The 14528-nt window shown below is 38.7% G+C and overlaps 1 protein-coding gene across 3 annotated transcripts in view; it reads left to right on the top strand.

Annotated features, from left to right (window-relative positions):
• Positions 1-14528, top strand: part of VPS8 (VPS8 subunit of CORVET complex) — a 99850-nt gene that overhangs the window by 24962 nt on the left and 60360 nt on the right. For all 3 annotated transcript variants that reach the window (XM_044434735.1, XM_044434743.1, XM_044434725.1), the window contains exons 16-26: positions 1517-1591; positions 1728-1763; positions 2837-2927; positions 5477-5523; positions 6731-6820; positions 7228-7274; positions 7617-7839; positions 8525-8614; positions 11721-11772; positions 11950-11992; positions 12765-12837. In XM_044434735.1, the coding sequence (XP_044290670.1) occupies positions 1517-1591; positions 1728-1763; positions 2837-2927; positions 5477-5523; positions 6731-6820; positions 7228-7274; positions 7617-7839; positions 8525-8614; positions 11721-11772; positions 11950-11992; positions 12765-12837 (867 nt within the window). The remainder of the gene's footprint in view (positions 1-1516; positions 1592-1727; positions 1764-2836; positions 2928-5476; positions 5524-6730; positions 6821-7227; positions 7275-7616; positions 7840-8524; positions 8615-11720; positions 11773-11949; positions 11993-12764; positions 12838-14528) is intronic.

Here is a 14528-nt window from a genome sequence, read left to right as displayed (position 1 = left end):
TGTCTTTCTCTCTGTACAACAGCCTTCACCTGCCTGGTGTCCTCCAGATATTTTCAACAATTACTTAGACAGAATTCAACAGTTTAGAAGCCTTGACTGGGCTGCTGTCCAGAGGTGAGGTACAGCAGGTACCAATCCTGGTCATTGACCCAAAGAGGCTCCAAATAGGCTTTTTTTTCCACTTGGTTTGTCTTGACAGTTATCAAAAGACATGCTGTCAAGAGAGATCAAAGACACATGCGATCTTCACTTCCTTTGTAGCAGAACTTCCTCTTTGGTTTTTATTTTTTTTAGACTAGACTATCCATAGTTGAGCTCACTGTTCCAAGTTTTCCTAAGACTTTAGATGCTTGGGAACGTGGAAAATTGTGAACCACCTCATTTTTAAAGGAACCAGCATTTTGACAGAGAAATGTTATTTATCCTTGCCTATGTCCCTGTTTAAAAAAAAAAAAACCCTTGGGAGTCATACCAAACCCCTCCTTTAAAAGGAGCCAGAGTTTTGACAGTTAGCTGACAGCTCCTTTTAAAAGGGGGTGGTTTCCATTATTCTCTGTTTTCAAGCATCTGGGTTCTTGGGAACAACCAGAAAAGTTAGCTCACCTTTAGGACAGTCTAGTTTAACCCCCCCCAACCCACCGCCAAAAAAAAAAAAAAAAAAAACTAAGCTAAGCAGAGATCTTTCCATGAAGGGGATATAGCTCTAATCAGCAAATTGCAGATTTTGCAATGGCAATGAGCAGGTGTGTACAAACTTTCTTTTCTAACTGCAACCTTTATCAAAATACTTTAAAACTCTGCTGTCACTGCTTTATGCTTGTGCTCTCACCCTCTAATTGTGAAAAGAAAATAATTGTAGCTTATGCTTAGTATTTACTTCATGAGATGATGAAACATAGCAGCTACAGTTTTGTTCTCTTTCACTCATTTGGTAAACATGAACATACTTCAGATGTTCAAGTTTCTGCACTGCAAATTACAAGATAAATATATCTTATTTGAAAAATTCCCCCTACTTATACATTCCATCTCACTGTAACTGTTTGATTGTGTTAACCATTTTCTAGTACAGCACAGGGAACTATTAAGTGATTGAATGACCTGATTTGCCTTTACACTGAGAGCCAGTGTGGCGTAGTGGTTAAGAGCATGGGACTGGGACCCAGACGACCTGGGTTCGAGTCCCCACTCAGCCATGGAGCCAGCTGGGTGACTTTGGGCCAGTTACAGTCTCTCAGCCCAACCTACCTCACAGGGTTGTTGTTGTGGGGATAAGATGGAGGAGGAGAATGATGTAAGCTGCCTTGAGCCCTTTGTAGGAAAAAGGCAGGATCTAAATCCAAAAAAAAAAAAAAAAAATAATGAAAGTGACAAATTCAGGGCTAGAGAGAACTAGTGGGTTTTCTGGCTTGAGATAAATTTGCATTGCTCAGTATTTCTCCTTGCACAGATGCTGACTAATAAAAATGCTAGTGCTTTACCCCTTCACTAAATCAAAATGTACCATTTTCTACAGGCACTGGTCGGGGAGAAGGCTTGCTATCAGTCGATCAGCAACTGTGGTGGTCAAATCTTTTATTTAGGTACAAAGGTAAGTCTGGCTAAGTTATTTGTATCACTTGTTTCTGTTCTTTGTTAGACCTATTAATAAGACAATTCATCATCACTGCTTATAGGCACTTAAACATCAACCCTGTTGCTTACCCTTTTGCTTCTTTTGCTTTCAGTCTGTTCATGTGATGACACTGAGAAGCTGGAGAGAGGTATGTCATAAAAGAAGGCATGTGTTCAGTGAATTGCTTAGCTTCATAGCTTTATGAATAGAATGCAAGATTCACATTCTTAAATCTACAGATTATTGACAGAAAACATTGGTGTTTTTGCCAAAACAACATACTAAAGCATTTCTGTCTAAAGGGAGGCTCTGTTGTTTGCTTTCTGTTTATAACAAATGGTTTGGTTCATGATGCAGTGCAACATGCCTGCTGGACAGCCTTCTGCTAGTAAGAATATATCATGCTTTCGTATCATCAGTCTGCATTATTAAATGTTTTTCCAGAAGGACAGCTTGATGGCAAATAGTATGAATGTACTTTTACTGAACTGATGTTGCTGCTGCTTCTTTGCAGCTCAATGTACGTTCAGCTGATTTTCATATATGATTTTAGACAGTTTAATTTTAAGCCACTCTGAGAAATCTTGACAGAAAAGCTGGATAGGATGAATTTTTAAAAATAATATAAATCAGTCTTTGCTAACTGTGTGATCAGGCAGTGTCTTTGTCAAACTTGGCAAGTTGTTGATTGCTGTTTGATATGAGGGTGTCTGTCTAGATGTCATAATTCAAATCCTTTTCAAATTGCTATCTATGTGGACCTGGTATTTTTTGTGTGCATGAGTAAACTGAAATCAATTGTGCCCGCATGGGTTGGGTGGTGATAGTTATTCTTTATAGAGGTCCGCCTGGCGCCATCATTATATGCTTTCTGGCGCCAGGTCAAGACCTTTTTATTTAACCAATATTTTAACATAAAGTAATTTTAATTGTATTTAATTTATTTTAAATAGGTTAGTTTTATGCTCTGTTGTGGAATAGTTAATTTATTTTATTGAGGATTTGAAATAATGTTGTAAGCCATCCAGAAATGACAGTGATGGATGGCCTACAAATTTTCTAAATAAATAAAATTTATTTAAAAAAAATCCGTGTAAGCCACAATCATTTCTATTCTATGTTTAATCCTTAACTGTAGATTATTGGTGTGACTTGAATTGCATTTATCTGCATGTCTAGTATAATCTGTAACTATTGTTCCCCTTGTGCTTCTGACTTTAGAGAATAGATCACCTTCTGAAACAAGATTGCCTTAATGAAGCACTGGCTCTTGCTTGGTCTTTTCATGAAGGGAAAGCCAAGGCTGTTGTAGGCAAGTGTGTTTAAATATTGTATCTAAACAAATCAGCATGTAACCAGCTAAAAAACAAACACTGTTCAAACTGGTTGTGTTGTGTTTTAACCGCTTACACTGGGGTCAAAATCAGCAATGAAGCCTGATGATTTTAGACCCTGAACTTAATAGTTTTATACTCCCTTTGCCTTTAGATGACTGTGAGTTCAGAAGCACACAAATAACATTTCTCTTCTCCCCCAACTACCATTTCATGCTTTAATATTAATTCTGCATCCTTATAGTGTTGGCCAGCCCTAATTAAAAACAGTAGTGTTCTATAATGTGAAACTGCACATACTTGAGCTCACACAAACCGTAGCACCATTGTGACAACAGGAATAAAATGGAGTAAGCTGTCTTGCTGCCCTGATGCTAACACACACAGAAGAGCAAAATAATAAAATTAGCATTTGTAATTTTGAGCATGCCTAGTTCGCTGCTCCTTGGCTGTAAGATGATGTTAAAATTAGAAGAAATAGAGGATGCTGCACTGAGTAGCAAAAGCCCCGGTGCTGGCCCAGGTGTGGAGAGTGACCTGTTTTCCAGAGCCCCCACCACCTGCCAGCCTTGATTTGGGCACCCAGGGCTGTACCAAAGTCCAATCCAAGTTTGGCCTCTTGTCAAAATACACAATAACACAAATTTAAAGTAAGAACAAAAAGGATTGTAAGACAAATAGACATAGCAGTAGCTTTTTGCCTGCAAGGTTTCCTCATGAGTCTCATAGTAACTGTCTTGCTGGTTCCGACTAGCCCAAGTATTCTTAGCATGCTGTTCCCTGCAGGAAGGGGCCAGCCACATGCTTTTGGGTAGCCTACAAGCAGCGGGTGAGAGCAGAAGCCTCCTTTCCCCACTGTTTTCCTCCTGTCAACTAGCCTTTAGAGGCATATTCCTTCTCAGCATGGAGATTCCAGTTTGCCATCATGGCTTGTAGCCACCAATAACTCTATCCTCCATACACTCATCTAATTCCACTTTAGCATTCTGTAAGTCAGATCTTGGAAAAACCGTGCAATACCACCTTTGTTCTCAAAAGACATCATAGCACAAAAAGGAACATAAAAGACAGTGCCTAAACAAAAATGACAGATAATGTCATACCTGTGGAAACAGATAATAAGTAATGTAGAAGAATCACTGTGAACATATTTATCTGCTATCTGAACTTTAAATCTGAAGTGAAAATTGTATGACATTCCACTTTAAAGCCAATTAAGATGTGATATAAAATTTTAGAAAGACCCTTGGGCCTGTTACTCAACAGATGTACTTGTTACTGTGTTTGGAAATCGCTGGAAGGTTCTTTTAGAATGCATTTTGTAGGTGCAAGTGATAAATGAATGGTTCACAGTTCAAAGTAATTTATCATTAAAGTGCACAAGATAAGTAATCTAATAAGCAATAGCCAGCAGATCATCAAAGCAGTGGCTTATCATGCTGACAATGGTTAACTGTGCCAAGCTGGTGTGTTCTTCAGCACTGGTGTATAAGAAGCCTTGGTGTTCTGCACAATGTGTTTTTGTGTCATGTGAACCCAGGCTAATTCCCACAGGGTGGCTTGTTTGTTTGCAGACAAACCACTTTGACAGCCTATGGATTGTTGGAGACGTTATGGTTCCCATGATGAGATGTCGAGTCATCTGAATCCAGCCAACTAATCCCATAATGAGCAGCTGGGCCAGAGCAGCAAAGTTTCCGGTTAGCTCTTGCCTGTCTTGCTGTGGGTACCCTGCAGTGCTAGCCACCCCACACATCCCTAAGCCGTACTGGAGAGAGTCGGCACTGCTTTGCTGCCTTTACTGCCATTATCACAAGTGCTTTTTGTTGGGCTATCAGTAGCTGCCAAACGGGTATTACAGAAGCCAAGTGTCTTGATAATCTTTGGGAAAAAGAAGGATAATTAGACAAAAGCTGCAGCAAGCTAAATACAGCACATAATTGTTGCAGAGAAGGAGAGACAAGTTAGTCCTGTTGCAGGGAACCACTGGGTTACGTGTGAGACGATTGTGGGGGAAGGAGACAAACCGCCCATGGTGAGTCAAATCATTTCTTTGGTACACCGTGGGTTGTTCAACTAACTCACTCCAGCTTTGCTGACAGTGGGCTAGCATGCAATGCATTCACTGAGTTTGTGTGGTAGCTTTAAAAGATGCATTTTATGAGTAAAAAACACCTATCTCAATCAGGTTAGAAGTGGCAAATTCTTATTTTAGATTTGCTTGAGTAATATTATGCTTAATACTTTAAAATAGTAATATTGATATTAATGCTTATTAATATTCAATGCCTATATTGAATTCTTTCATATATGGGGTAGTTATGCTTTTCACACTGTCTTTTAGTTTTATTTTCAGATTGGAGTTTTTGTAGGTAGAACAGACAATAAAATTTTGTTTTAGATTATCAGAAGTGAGAAAAAGATTATGCTCTAATCTTGAAAAAAGTTTCATTTGCCTAAAGAACATCCATTAATGGGTGGTTTAGAAATGTAATAATAAATATTCTGTTTGTATCCCTTTTAACAGGATTGTCTGGGGATGAATGCAAACGGAAGGCTGTTGTTGCAGACAGAGTGAGTTTATCTTATCAGATGTTGAATTGCATTTTTTTATGGGAAGCATGAACAAAATGTTGTCTTTATTCAAATTGACACAGATATGTATATATGTGGGACTGAAAATGTAAAGTCAAAAGATTAAAAGCCAAATTTGCCATCCATGCAGACATAGCCTTAACAATTAACCATTATCCATATGGCTACAACTTTATAAATGATACAAATGAAGCTCTAAATTACCCAGTAATCATGCCAAACTATTCCTAATGTGAGAAAGTAGAATATCCTTCACTTATAAAGATCAGAACAGCTTTTGGCAGGTAGGGAGAATGACAGTGCTTTGTGATGACTTCTGTTTCATCTCCACCCCCCTACAATTGCTATAAAAACATAGTGTTATATTTGGAAACTCTCTAGGTCTATTTAAAAATTGGATATGTAGTAGCATTGGATTCCTATTTCAAAACTTAAAACTCCAGCAGTGCTACAACTCTTAAAAATAAAGTCATTATAGTTGCTCTAGGGGTGTTTGCAAAATATTACAGTGTTGTTACCAGTATTTTTTTGTGGTAGAACTGTGCACACACTCTGCAAGCAAACTGTGTGGGAAGGGCAGCAAAGTCAATTTGGGCACCTTGGTGTGATTCTGACAGTGTCTGGGGCTTTTTCTCCAATACCAGAAGAACCCTCCATTTTCCAAGCTAATCTGAGGGTTCTGAAAACAAACTCCTTCTCTCATTCTTGTTAGACCCCTCTAGCAGACACAGTGGGCTGTGCGCACTGGAGGTCCTGTACAAAAGTTTCAGAGACTGACTGCATTTGCCTTTGTAAGAAGATCCTTCAGAGCACTGAACTGCCATCACATGCAGCCATCCTACATGCCTGCAGAGGTAGAAAGAGGCAGTAGGGGCATATTGCCAAGTGAAATGAGAACCAAATCTCCAAGCGGGGGATTTTTAGGAGGCTGCATTCCCCATCTCTCAAATTTGCCTGTATAGCCCTTTTCTAATCTTTTGCATAGAACCTAATGGAGTTGCATTATATCGTTTAGGTCCTGGGGAGGAGTGGGAGTTAGATAAGAAGGGATTGGGCAAATCTGGGGGATGGAGCAAGGGTCCCCCATGAGAACTTATGAGTCTATTTCATCTAGTTTCATGATCATAAGGCTCTTCCCTGTACATTACAGACATTTCCTAGCCCTGCTAACTTTTCTTCCTTGCAGATGGTTGAAATCCTTATCCATTATGCTGATCGAACTATGAAGAAATGTCCTGAACATGGTAAAATCCAAATTATGGAGCAGCATTTTCAGGTACAATATTTCAGAGTGGTTTCTTTTATCTTTTCAAAACAGCTGTTGCTACTTAATTTCTTGCTGTTATTTCTGAACTTTAAGAATTATTTCAAAAGAAAAATCAAGCCTCTGAATCTTTTTTCCCCCCTACCTAGGGTACTGTTATGCTTTTCTTAGGCATCACATGATTTTGCTGGGGGAAATACAAGAGTTAAACCTCTCTGGCCTATAAAAATTCAGGAGAGAGCCCCAACAGTCTGTCTATCTTGGGATAACATGCAAGAAATAGCAGTTTCCCAATCTTTGAGCTGTATGTTACAACATAAAGCTCATCCTTCATTTTGGGATACAGGCCATAGTGATAATATGGTATCTAGCAGAACTTGTGAATTATTAGCAACATTTTCTGTGTCATCTTTCCACAGGATATGGTCCCTGTTATTGTTGATTACTGTCTTCTGCTTCTGCGGATGTAAGTGAGAATGTGACAGTCTACCAAATGAATTCAAGAGGTTTGCCATACCTAGTGCCTCAGGACTACAATTTATGCTAATCCTGCAGGCTGCCTTAACTGGGCACAGTAGTGTCTCAGAAGAAAAGTGAGATCATATAACCTACTGGCTTTAGGGGAAGCATCTCTGTATTTCCTGTCTGAGTATGAGCAAATGGCTTATATGTGCAATCACAAGTGACTGAATGGATGTTCTTGAGGAGTATTTTCTTTTTTTGGGTATGTTTAAAAATTCACTATAACTATCTCCAAACAGGCATTTGCAGTAATAAATCTTGTAATCCCTTGTCTTTTTTCTTCCAGGGATCTGTTGTTTAGCCAGATGTATGACAAGATGAGTGAAAATTCTGTGGCAAAGGGTGTCTTTCTGGAGTGTCTTGAACCATACATTTTAAGTGATAAATTGGTGGGAATCACGGCTCAAATTATGAAAGATTTGCTGCTGCACTTTCAAGATAAGAATTTAATGGCAAACATGGAGGCTTGTATTGTGCATATGGATATCACCAGCCTAGACATCCAACAGGTGATCATTTGTATCCTGCATTTTTTTTAATTTTTTGTGAACATCTCATTCTATTGCTTGTATTTATGGTCTTTACTTAATGGCTAACATGACATCTTTAAAGTTTATATGTTGCATTGTGCTGAATAGACTCAACTCTGTACCCCTGTATTTGGAAGCATTTTCTTAAACAAGTCATCTTAGGTCTTCTACCTTGATCCACTCCTTTACCCAGATTAATCTCAATTGGTAGTTTAGGCTGATTTGCGGTCATAATCAAATGATTAGTGTCTTATGAAGAACGGGGCCTCAGGATTTGTTACAATATGTATAGGCTTTAACCAATTATGATGGAAATGTTGTTGCAAAGAAGATGAAAGTTTTAAATAGGGTTAGAGGCCTTGGAGACGATCTTGTCCAGCCCCCTGCTCAGGGCATGAAAGCTAGAACATTCTCACCAGATTTCTGTCTTACCTTTGCTAAAATAGCCGCCTAGGAAGGCCTCGGCAGTTATGGGTGCCTATAAATACATGTTTAAACAAAATAACTAACCATTAACTGTCCCTGGAATAAGAAAAGCAATTTCAATTCTGTGTATAATTGAATATTGATGAATGAGTTCATATTTGCAGATAGAATGTGCACTTGGAAGCTACCTGCTCATACTGTTTAGCACATCTGAATGTCTCAAATCTTTTATTCTTAGGTTGTCCTCATGTGTTGGGAAAACCGTCTATATGATGCAATGATCTATGTCTATAATAGTGGAATGAATGACTTTATTACTCCAATGGAGGTAGGAAGATTGAACCATATACTGAGTATGCTCATCAGCAAATAAATCTCATTTGTTAGATGACACATTATAAAGCCTGAATATTTCTCAAGTTGTTAAATTCCACATTTTAATGGCAAATCCTATTTGTTCTGAACAAGTAGCTGTTACCTAATACCACAACCATGAGCTATTCGTTCTCTAAATGCAGAGCTGTTCTGAGCTCATGAATAATTTTCAAGCATTTGTCCTTTGACAAAGATGGAGCAGTCCTTGTTTCAGACCAATTAAATAACTATTCTGCATTTGACAATGACAATGAACAGAGTTTTATAACCCAGAACAACCTATTTAATAAGGAGGTAGCTGCTCATAAGATACATGACAATAATCAACATTTTGTTCAAATGAAGAACAAGCAGTCATTTTTTGTAACAACTGAAACATTTGCAAATGCAAGTATTGAATTAGATGCTAGAATGCAAACTGCTGTATAATGTCTTAATTGCTGCTGAAGCTACCAGCATAGTGCAATAAACAGATGTTATAGAATAGCCTTCTAAAAAGGACTCAAGGACATGAGGTTTTCTGATGTCACTTCCCAACAGCATAACATATTAAATCTTCCTTTTCTTGTCTCTTGTTACTTTTTGAGGAACTGTTTCAGTCTAGTAAGAGTCTCAGGTTCACACACACCCTTTCTCCTTGCTGAATTTCATCAGCCAGGGAAAATGGAATGAGGTGGCTGGGTTGTACTATGTTTATTTTGAACTACTTACTCAAAACTTTCCCCACTCACTTTCAGGAATAGATTCTGTGTTCAAGCAGACAGAACATTTGTTTGCTTATCAGTTTGTCAGTGGATGGGGTGATCCCGTATGCATTCAAAACAAAAGCAGCCTATTGAGATTTCTGCCTAGAAAGTAGCAAGTAAACAGCGTGTACAGAGAACCTATAATTAAGATTGCTTCCTTTTATTCTTCTTTGTTTGTTGTGGTTCTTGTCTGATGAATTGTTTGAAACTATGTGAGCACAGATGATACCATTGCAGATTTTACTTTCATTGTTCGGGCAGATTATAGGACTAATAGAATGCTGATAATGTGGTATGACTCAACTAAATTCTACCACTCTTGGCAGCAGGGCAGAGAGTTCAGTATTAAACTATAGCCTGCAGAAGAGTTTTGAGAGAAAATCCAGGTAAAAGTAGAGACATGTCAATAATGCCAGCTACTGATACGTAAGTGCATTGACATTTTGTTACAGGCAAAATGTAACCCAAAAATACAATAACACCATTGCTAAGTTCATTATTTCCTCTCTGGGTAGAAAATAAGTGGCATGAAAGTTTATATAGTGTTAATTATACTTATTCACCAATTGAATTTCATATAGATTGGGGCTAGGCAACTTTGGGCAGTCTTGGAGTTGGTTTCCCCCTGAGACCCTCAGAGCAGGGTGTCAGGAATCAACAGGTTATGCAGTTTACTGTGTTCAAGATAAGTTTGTCTTCAGTTAGTTTCTGCACTGGTGTGCTGACAAATTTCAATGACAATTTAAAAAAAAAAGAATCTGGCATTTGGGGTATCAGGACAATGGGAATTTCACTGGACTGCATCTAATTTAGATGAATGTTCCTGGTACCAAATCACTCTTCACATAAGTATGTTATTTCAGTGATGGTAAGCTACCTGTGTGTGTGAACTGATAGTTTAATCAACACTTTCCTGCCTGTAAATTAATACTTAAACTGTCCTAAATTACAGCAGCAACTACTACAGCATGGGAGAGTCTCTATGAGCCGATTTTCCGATAAGCCCTAGACGTATGGCTGGCAACAAAGGGCCACTTCATATATTTTTATTTTATTTATTTTATTAAAACATTTTTATGCCGCCCCATTCGCCGAAGCCTCGGGGCGGCTTACAACAATAAATTAAATAATTATAATCATAAATTAAAAATGTAAACATTAGAATAAAATACAAACATACAATATAAAATAAGCCACCCTGGCCAGATAAAATTCAATAATATTAACATTTAAAATGCTGCTTAAATAAAAAGGTCTTCGCCTGGCGCCGAAAAACAAATAATATAATGCACTTTTCCTTTACAAAGTAATTTCTGTGCTAAAAATTGCATGAAACCCACCTCATTCCATAAGATACTGTGCTTGTGAACATGGGGTGTGCACCTGTTGGAATTGATTTTCAGTTGGAGAGTGTGTTAGATCTACATGCCCTGCTGCAGGCTAGATGATAGCTTTCCTGGTTTTTACCTTTCGTATATTGGAAACAGCTCCCACACCAGTCCTTGCATTTAATTGGAATATCTTGCTCTGTCAGATATGACTCTGCATAGGCAACAGCATGGAACAGGGGAGGAGAGCTTCCTTCCCCATGGCCAGAATTGGGTAGGGAAGAGTTAGCCTTTCAGCTTGAAACCAACTAATTTCTTACTGGTCCCCCTTGAGGATTTCAGTGCAGCTTATTTAGTGTTGCCACATGCTGCTCTTGCATCTAGCTGGAAGACAAATAGGGTGTTGCCTTTCCCGTAAAAGAAAGAGGCTGACAAGCAGCATGTAGCAATCTTCGTAGGCTAAGCTGCAATCCTCAGATACAAACTGTGATTCCTCCTATATAATGGCCTGCTTGTAAGATTCTGAATGTTTTCCGCATGGAGGAGACTCTCCCTTGTATGGAGATACCTCTTATGTGAAATGGTTCCTTCAATGTGATTCTTCAGTGCTAATGTTATTTGCAACATTTCAAATAAAAATATCCAAAGTAGAAGCACCTCTTTACACCGTAGCTGCACTCTCTATACCAGCCTTCTCCAACCTGCAGCCCTCCAAAATATTGGTCCACAATTACCATAATCCCCAACTAGCAAGACCTTTGGTTCAACATAACTGGGGGCCACCAGGTTGGAGAAGGCTGCTCTGTGTTGGCTAAATGTGCTCTTTTGGAGGTCTGTCTGTCTTTTTGAAGGCTTTCTATATTATTGCCAAACCCATTGGTATACATATTTTATAGTCCGCACTGTCAAGAATTAAAACCCATAAAAATGGCAACTTCTATCTTAACTTTTTGCATTTCTCCCTCTCCGTTCAACTTTATTTCAGAAATTGTTCAAGGTCATTGCTCATCCACTCAGTGCTGGAAAGTCTCTCTCAGGTATACAATGTTTGATAAGTACTTTTATTGTTTTTTTCTGCTGCAGTGACATTTTGAAACCTTTCAATCCATTTTTGGATGGTTACTTGATGTGTAGTATTTGATAGGTTGTCCTCCCCAATTTAAGACTCTCAGTACATCAAAGATAATACAAAGCCTCTTTTTTAATTTTCTTAGATGAGCAAGTCATTATGGGCAACAAACTTCTTGTCTATATAAGGTATGATGCTTCCAGAATTTGATATAGTTAATTGTGTTGCACTTTCTGTAGCAATATAATCCAGCAGCCTGGTAAATGTGAGCAAAGAAATCCACTGGCCCTGTCAATATCCCTAGAAGCTTGTGATTATATAACATTAAGCATAATTTGGTTGGGGTCCTATCAGTAGAAAAAACAGCACTGTAAAAACTAAGAAGTCACATAGTCATTATGGCAACACTGCTCACGTACACTAACCACAGGAAAATTGTCCATCAGGTAGCTTGCAAAGGTTCTGATAATCAGTTGAACAAGCCAAGTGCCATCCTTGTGGCTGTTTGTGAGCAGAGTCCTGAGAAAACATTTCTGTCAGGTTTCTGAGAAGGCAAGTGGTAGCCATCTATATTAGAACGCATGTCACATTGGAAACTGCCCTGAGTGTACTTGGTAAGCATAGAATGCTGAATTACTGTTGGGGGATACAGTACAATGGAATATTCTGTTCTACAGTAGAATAGAGTTCCCCTTTTATGGAGTAGGTGCCTAGGCAAAGAAGGAACCCTTTCCAAGTATGCTTCGGCTTGTATAGTGCATGGGTTGTTCTTTGTAGCACTGTCTTTATTCGCATGTAGTGTCAATGCATGCTGTTTAACCAATGCTATGATTTGGTGGGGTGAGGTGCTCAGTTGCTTCTGTGCAGCCCTGACTAACTGTGGGTTGCTGAAGCCATAGTTAGTTGCTGCATGTGAACCAGGTTGGATGTTGTGATGTGTTTCTTTTTTTGTCTTTGCAGTTGCTGTTTGGCAGGTCGAGCTTATCCACTGGGCAATATCCCTGAAGATCTGGTACCCTTGGTAAAAAACCAGGTGGGTCTAAAAATATGCTGCAAAATTCATCTGGAATTTTTTCATTTTTAGAAGTGTGCTTCTAAAGTGTGAAAAATAAGCATATTTTCTGAAAGCCATAATTTTCTGTGGATCTCTCTTTGCTCCTTCACTTGTATAGTAACCACCCACTCTAGCCATGGTTGCCACAGCAATATTCCAAGGTTTTCTGATCTCGGCATCAAGGACTACTGATCCATATTTCAGAGTCTTGCCATATAGAAAACAATACGACACAAGTGTGACTCAAAACGCAATGCTTCAGAAAGCAAAGAGCATGAACAACAGCAAAATGGGCAGTGCAGGGAGGGGGCGTAATTTCACCTCCTTGCATCCTATTTGTGTCTTATTCTTTCTCAGAGATGGTGCGTAGACCTTACATCTATTAATGCTGACACATGACCCCATCATGGATACTGATTTCTCTAAAGAATATAACAGTGTGATAGGAATGATGAGTCTCTTGCAGTTAGCAGTTACTTTGCAGATATCTGATAAGAAGTTGCTATCTCTGGCTAACAGTAGCTTTTTGATTGTCTGCTTTTGTGATTGCCCCAGAGCAATACAGAATTCATATATAGGCTCTCCCCCTTCCACCCCTGCCCCCACTGCCTATCTGTTGAGAGTTGGCTGGATGCTTTGCTGTGTCTTTGTTCTCTTTTTGTTCATTATGGGTAACATTAGAACCTAGAGGTGAATTTATTTGGTATGTCCACCAAGGATTTATGCTAAATTATATGCCTAACAAGTAATGCAACGCTTTACAAAGTAATATAAGCAAATGGAGGTCTCTACAAAACCTGATTTTGGATTTAGATACAAGATAGATGTGTAGAATGTGACAAAGGGTGAGGAAGATGAAACAAGGGTAAGGGGATACATTTGTGAAGATGCAGTTGCATGTGCTCAAACTCTGTTACAGTTTGGAAGGAGGACTTACACATTCATATTTCTGCACCTATTTGCAGGCCTCACCTAAAAGTAACTGGGGAGTTCAAGGACACTTAAGTAATACAGATCATATCCCTGTTCATGAAATGATTTCTTACCTTTGTTTTCAAATACGCTAGTCAGTATCCTACACATGGACATCACCAGACGGTTAACACAGAAATCAAATTGACTATGTGCTCTGCAGCCAAAGATGCAGAAGCTGTATACAGTCAATAAAAACTAGACCAGGAGCTGACTGTGACTCAGATCATGAGCTTCTTGTTTTGTAAGCCGCCCCGAGGCTTTGGCGAATGGGGCGCCATAGAAATTTTAAAATAAATAAATAAATGAATGAATAAAATTTAGGCTTAAATTGAAGAAAGTAGGGAAAAGCACTAGGCCACTCAGGTATGACCTAAATCACATCCCTGATGAATATACAGTAGAGGTGACAAATAGATTTAAGGAATTAGATCTGATAGACAGAGTGCCTGAAGAACTATGGGCGGAGGTTCGCAAGATTGTACAAGAGGTAGCAACTAAAACCATCCCTAAGAAAAAGAAATGCAAGAAAGCAAAATGGCTGACTGAGGAAGCTTTACAAATAGCTGAGGAAAGAAGGGAAGCAAAAGGCAAGGGAGAAAGAGAAAGATACACCCAATTGAATGCAGAATTCCAAAGAATAGCTAGAAGAGATAAGAATGCCTTCTTAAATGAACAGTGCAAAGAAATAGAAGAAA

Source organism: Varanus komodoensis, unplaced genomic scaffold (genome assembly GCF_004798865.1).
Source record: "Varanus komodoensis strain SLA01 unplaced genomic scaffold, ASM479886v1 scaffold1, whole genome shotgun sequence".
In the NCBI taxonomy this organism is placed as follows: domain Eukaryota; kingdom Metazoa; phylum Chordata; class Lepidosauria; order Squamata; family Varanidae; genus Varanus; species Varanus komodoensis.
The sequence above is the reverse complement of the archived record's forward strand: the minus strand, read 5'-3'. Positions and strand labels throughout refer to the sequence as shown.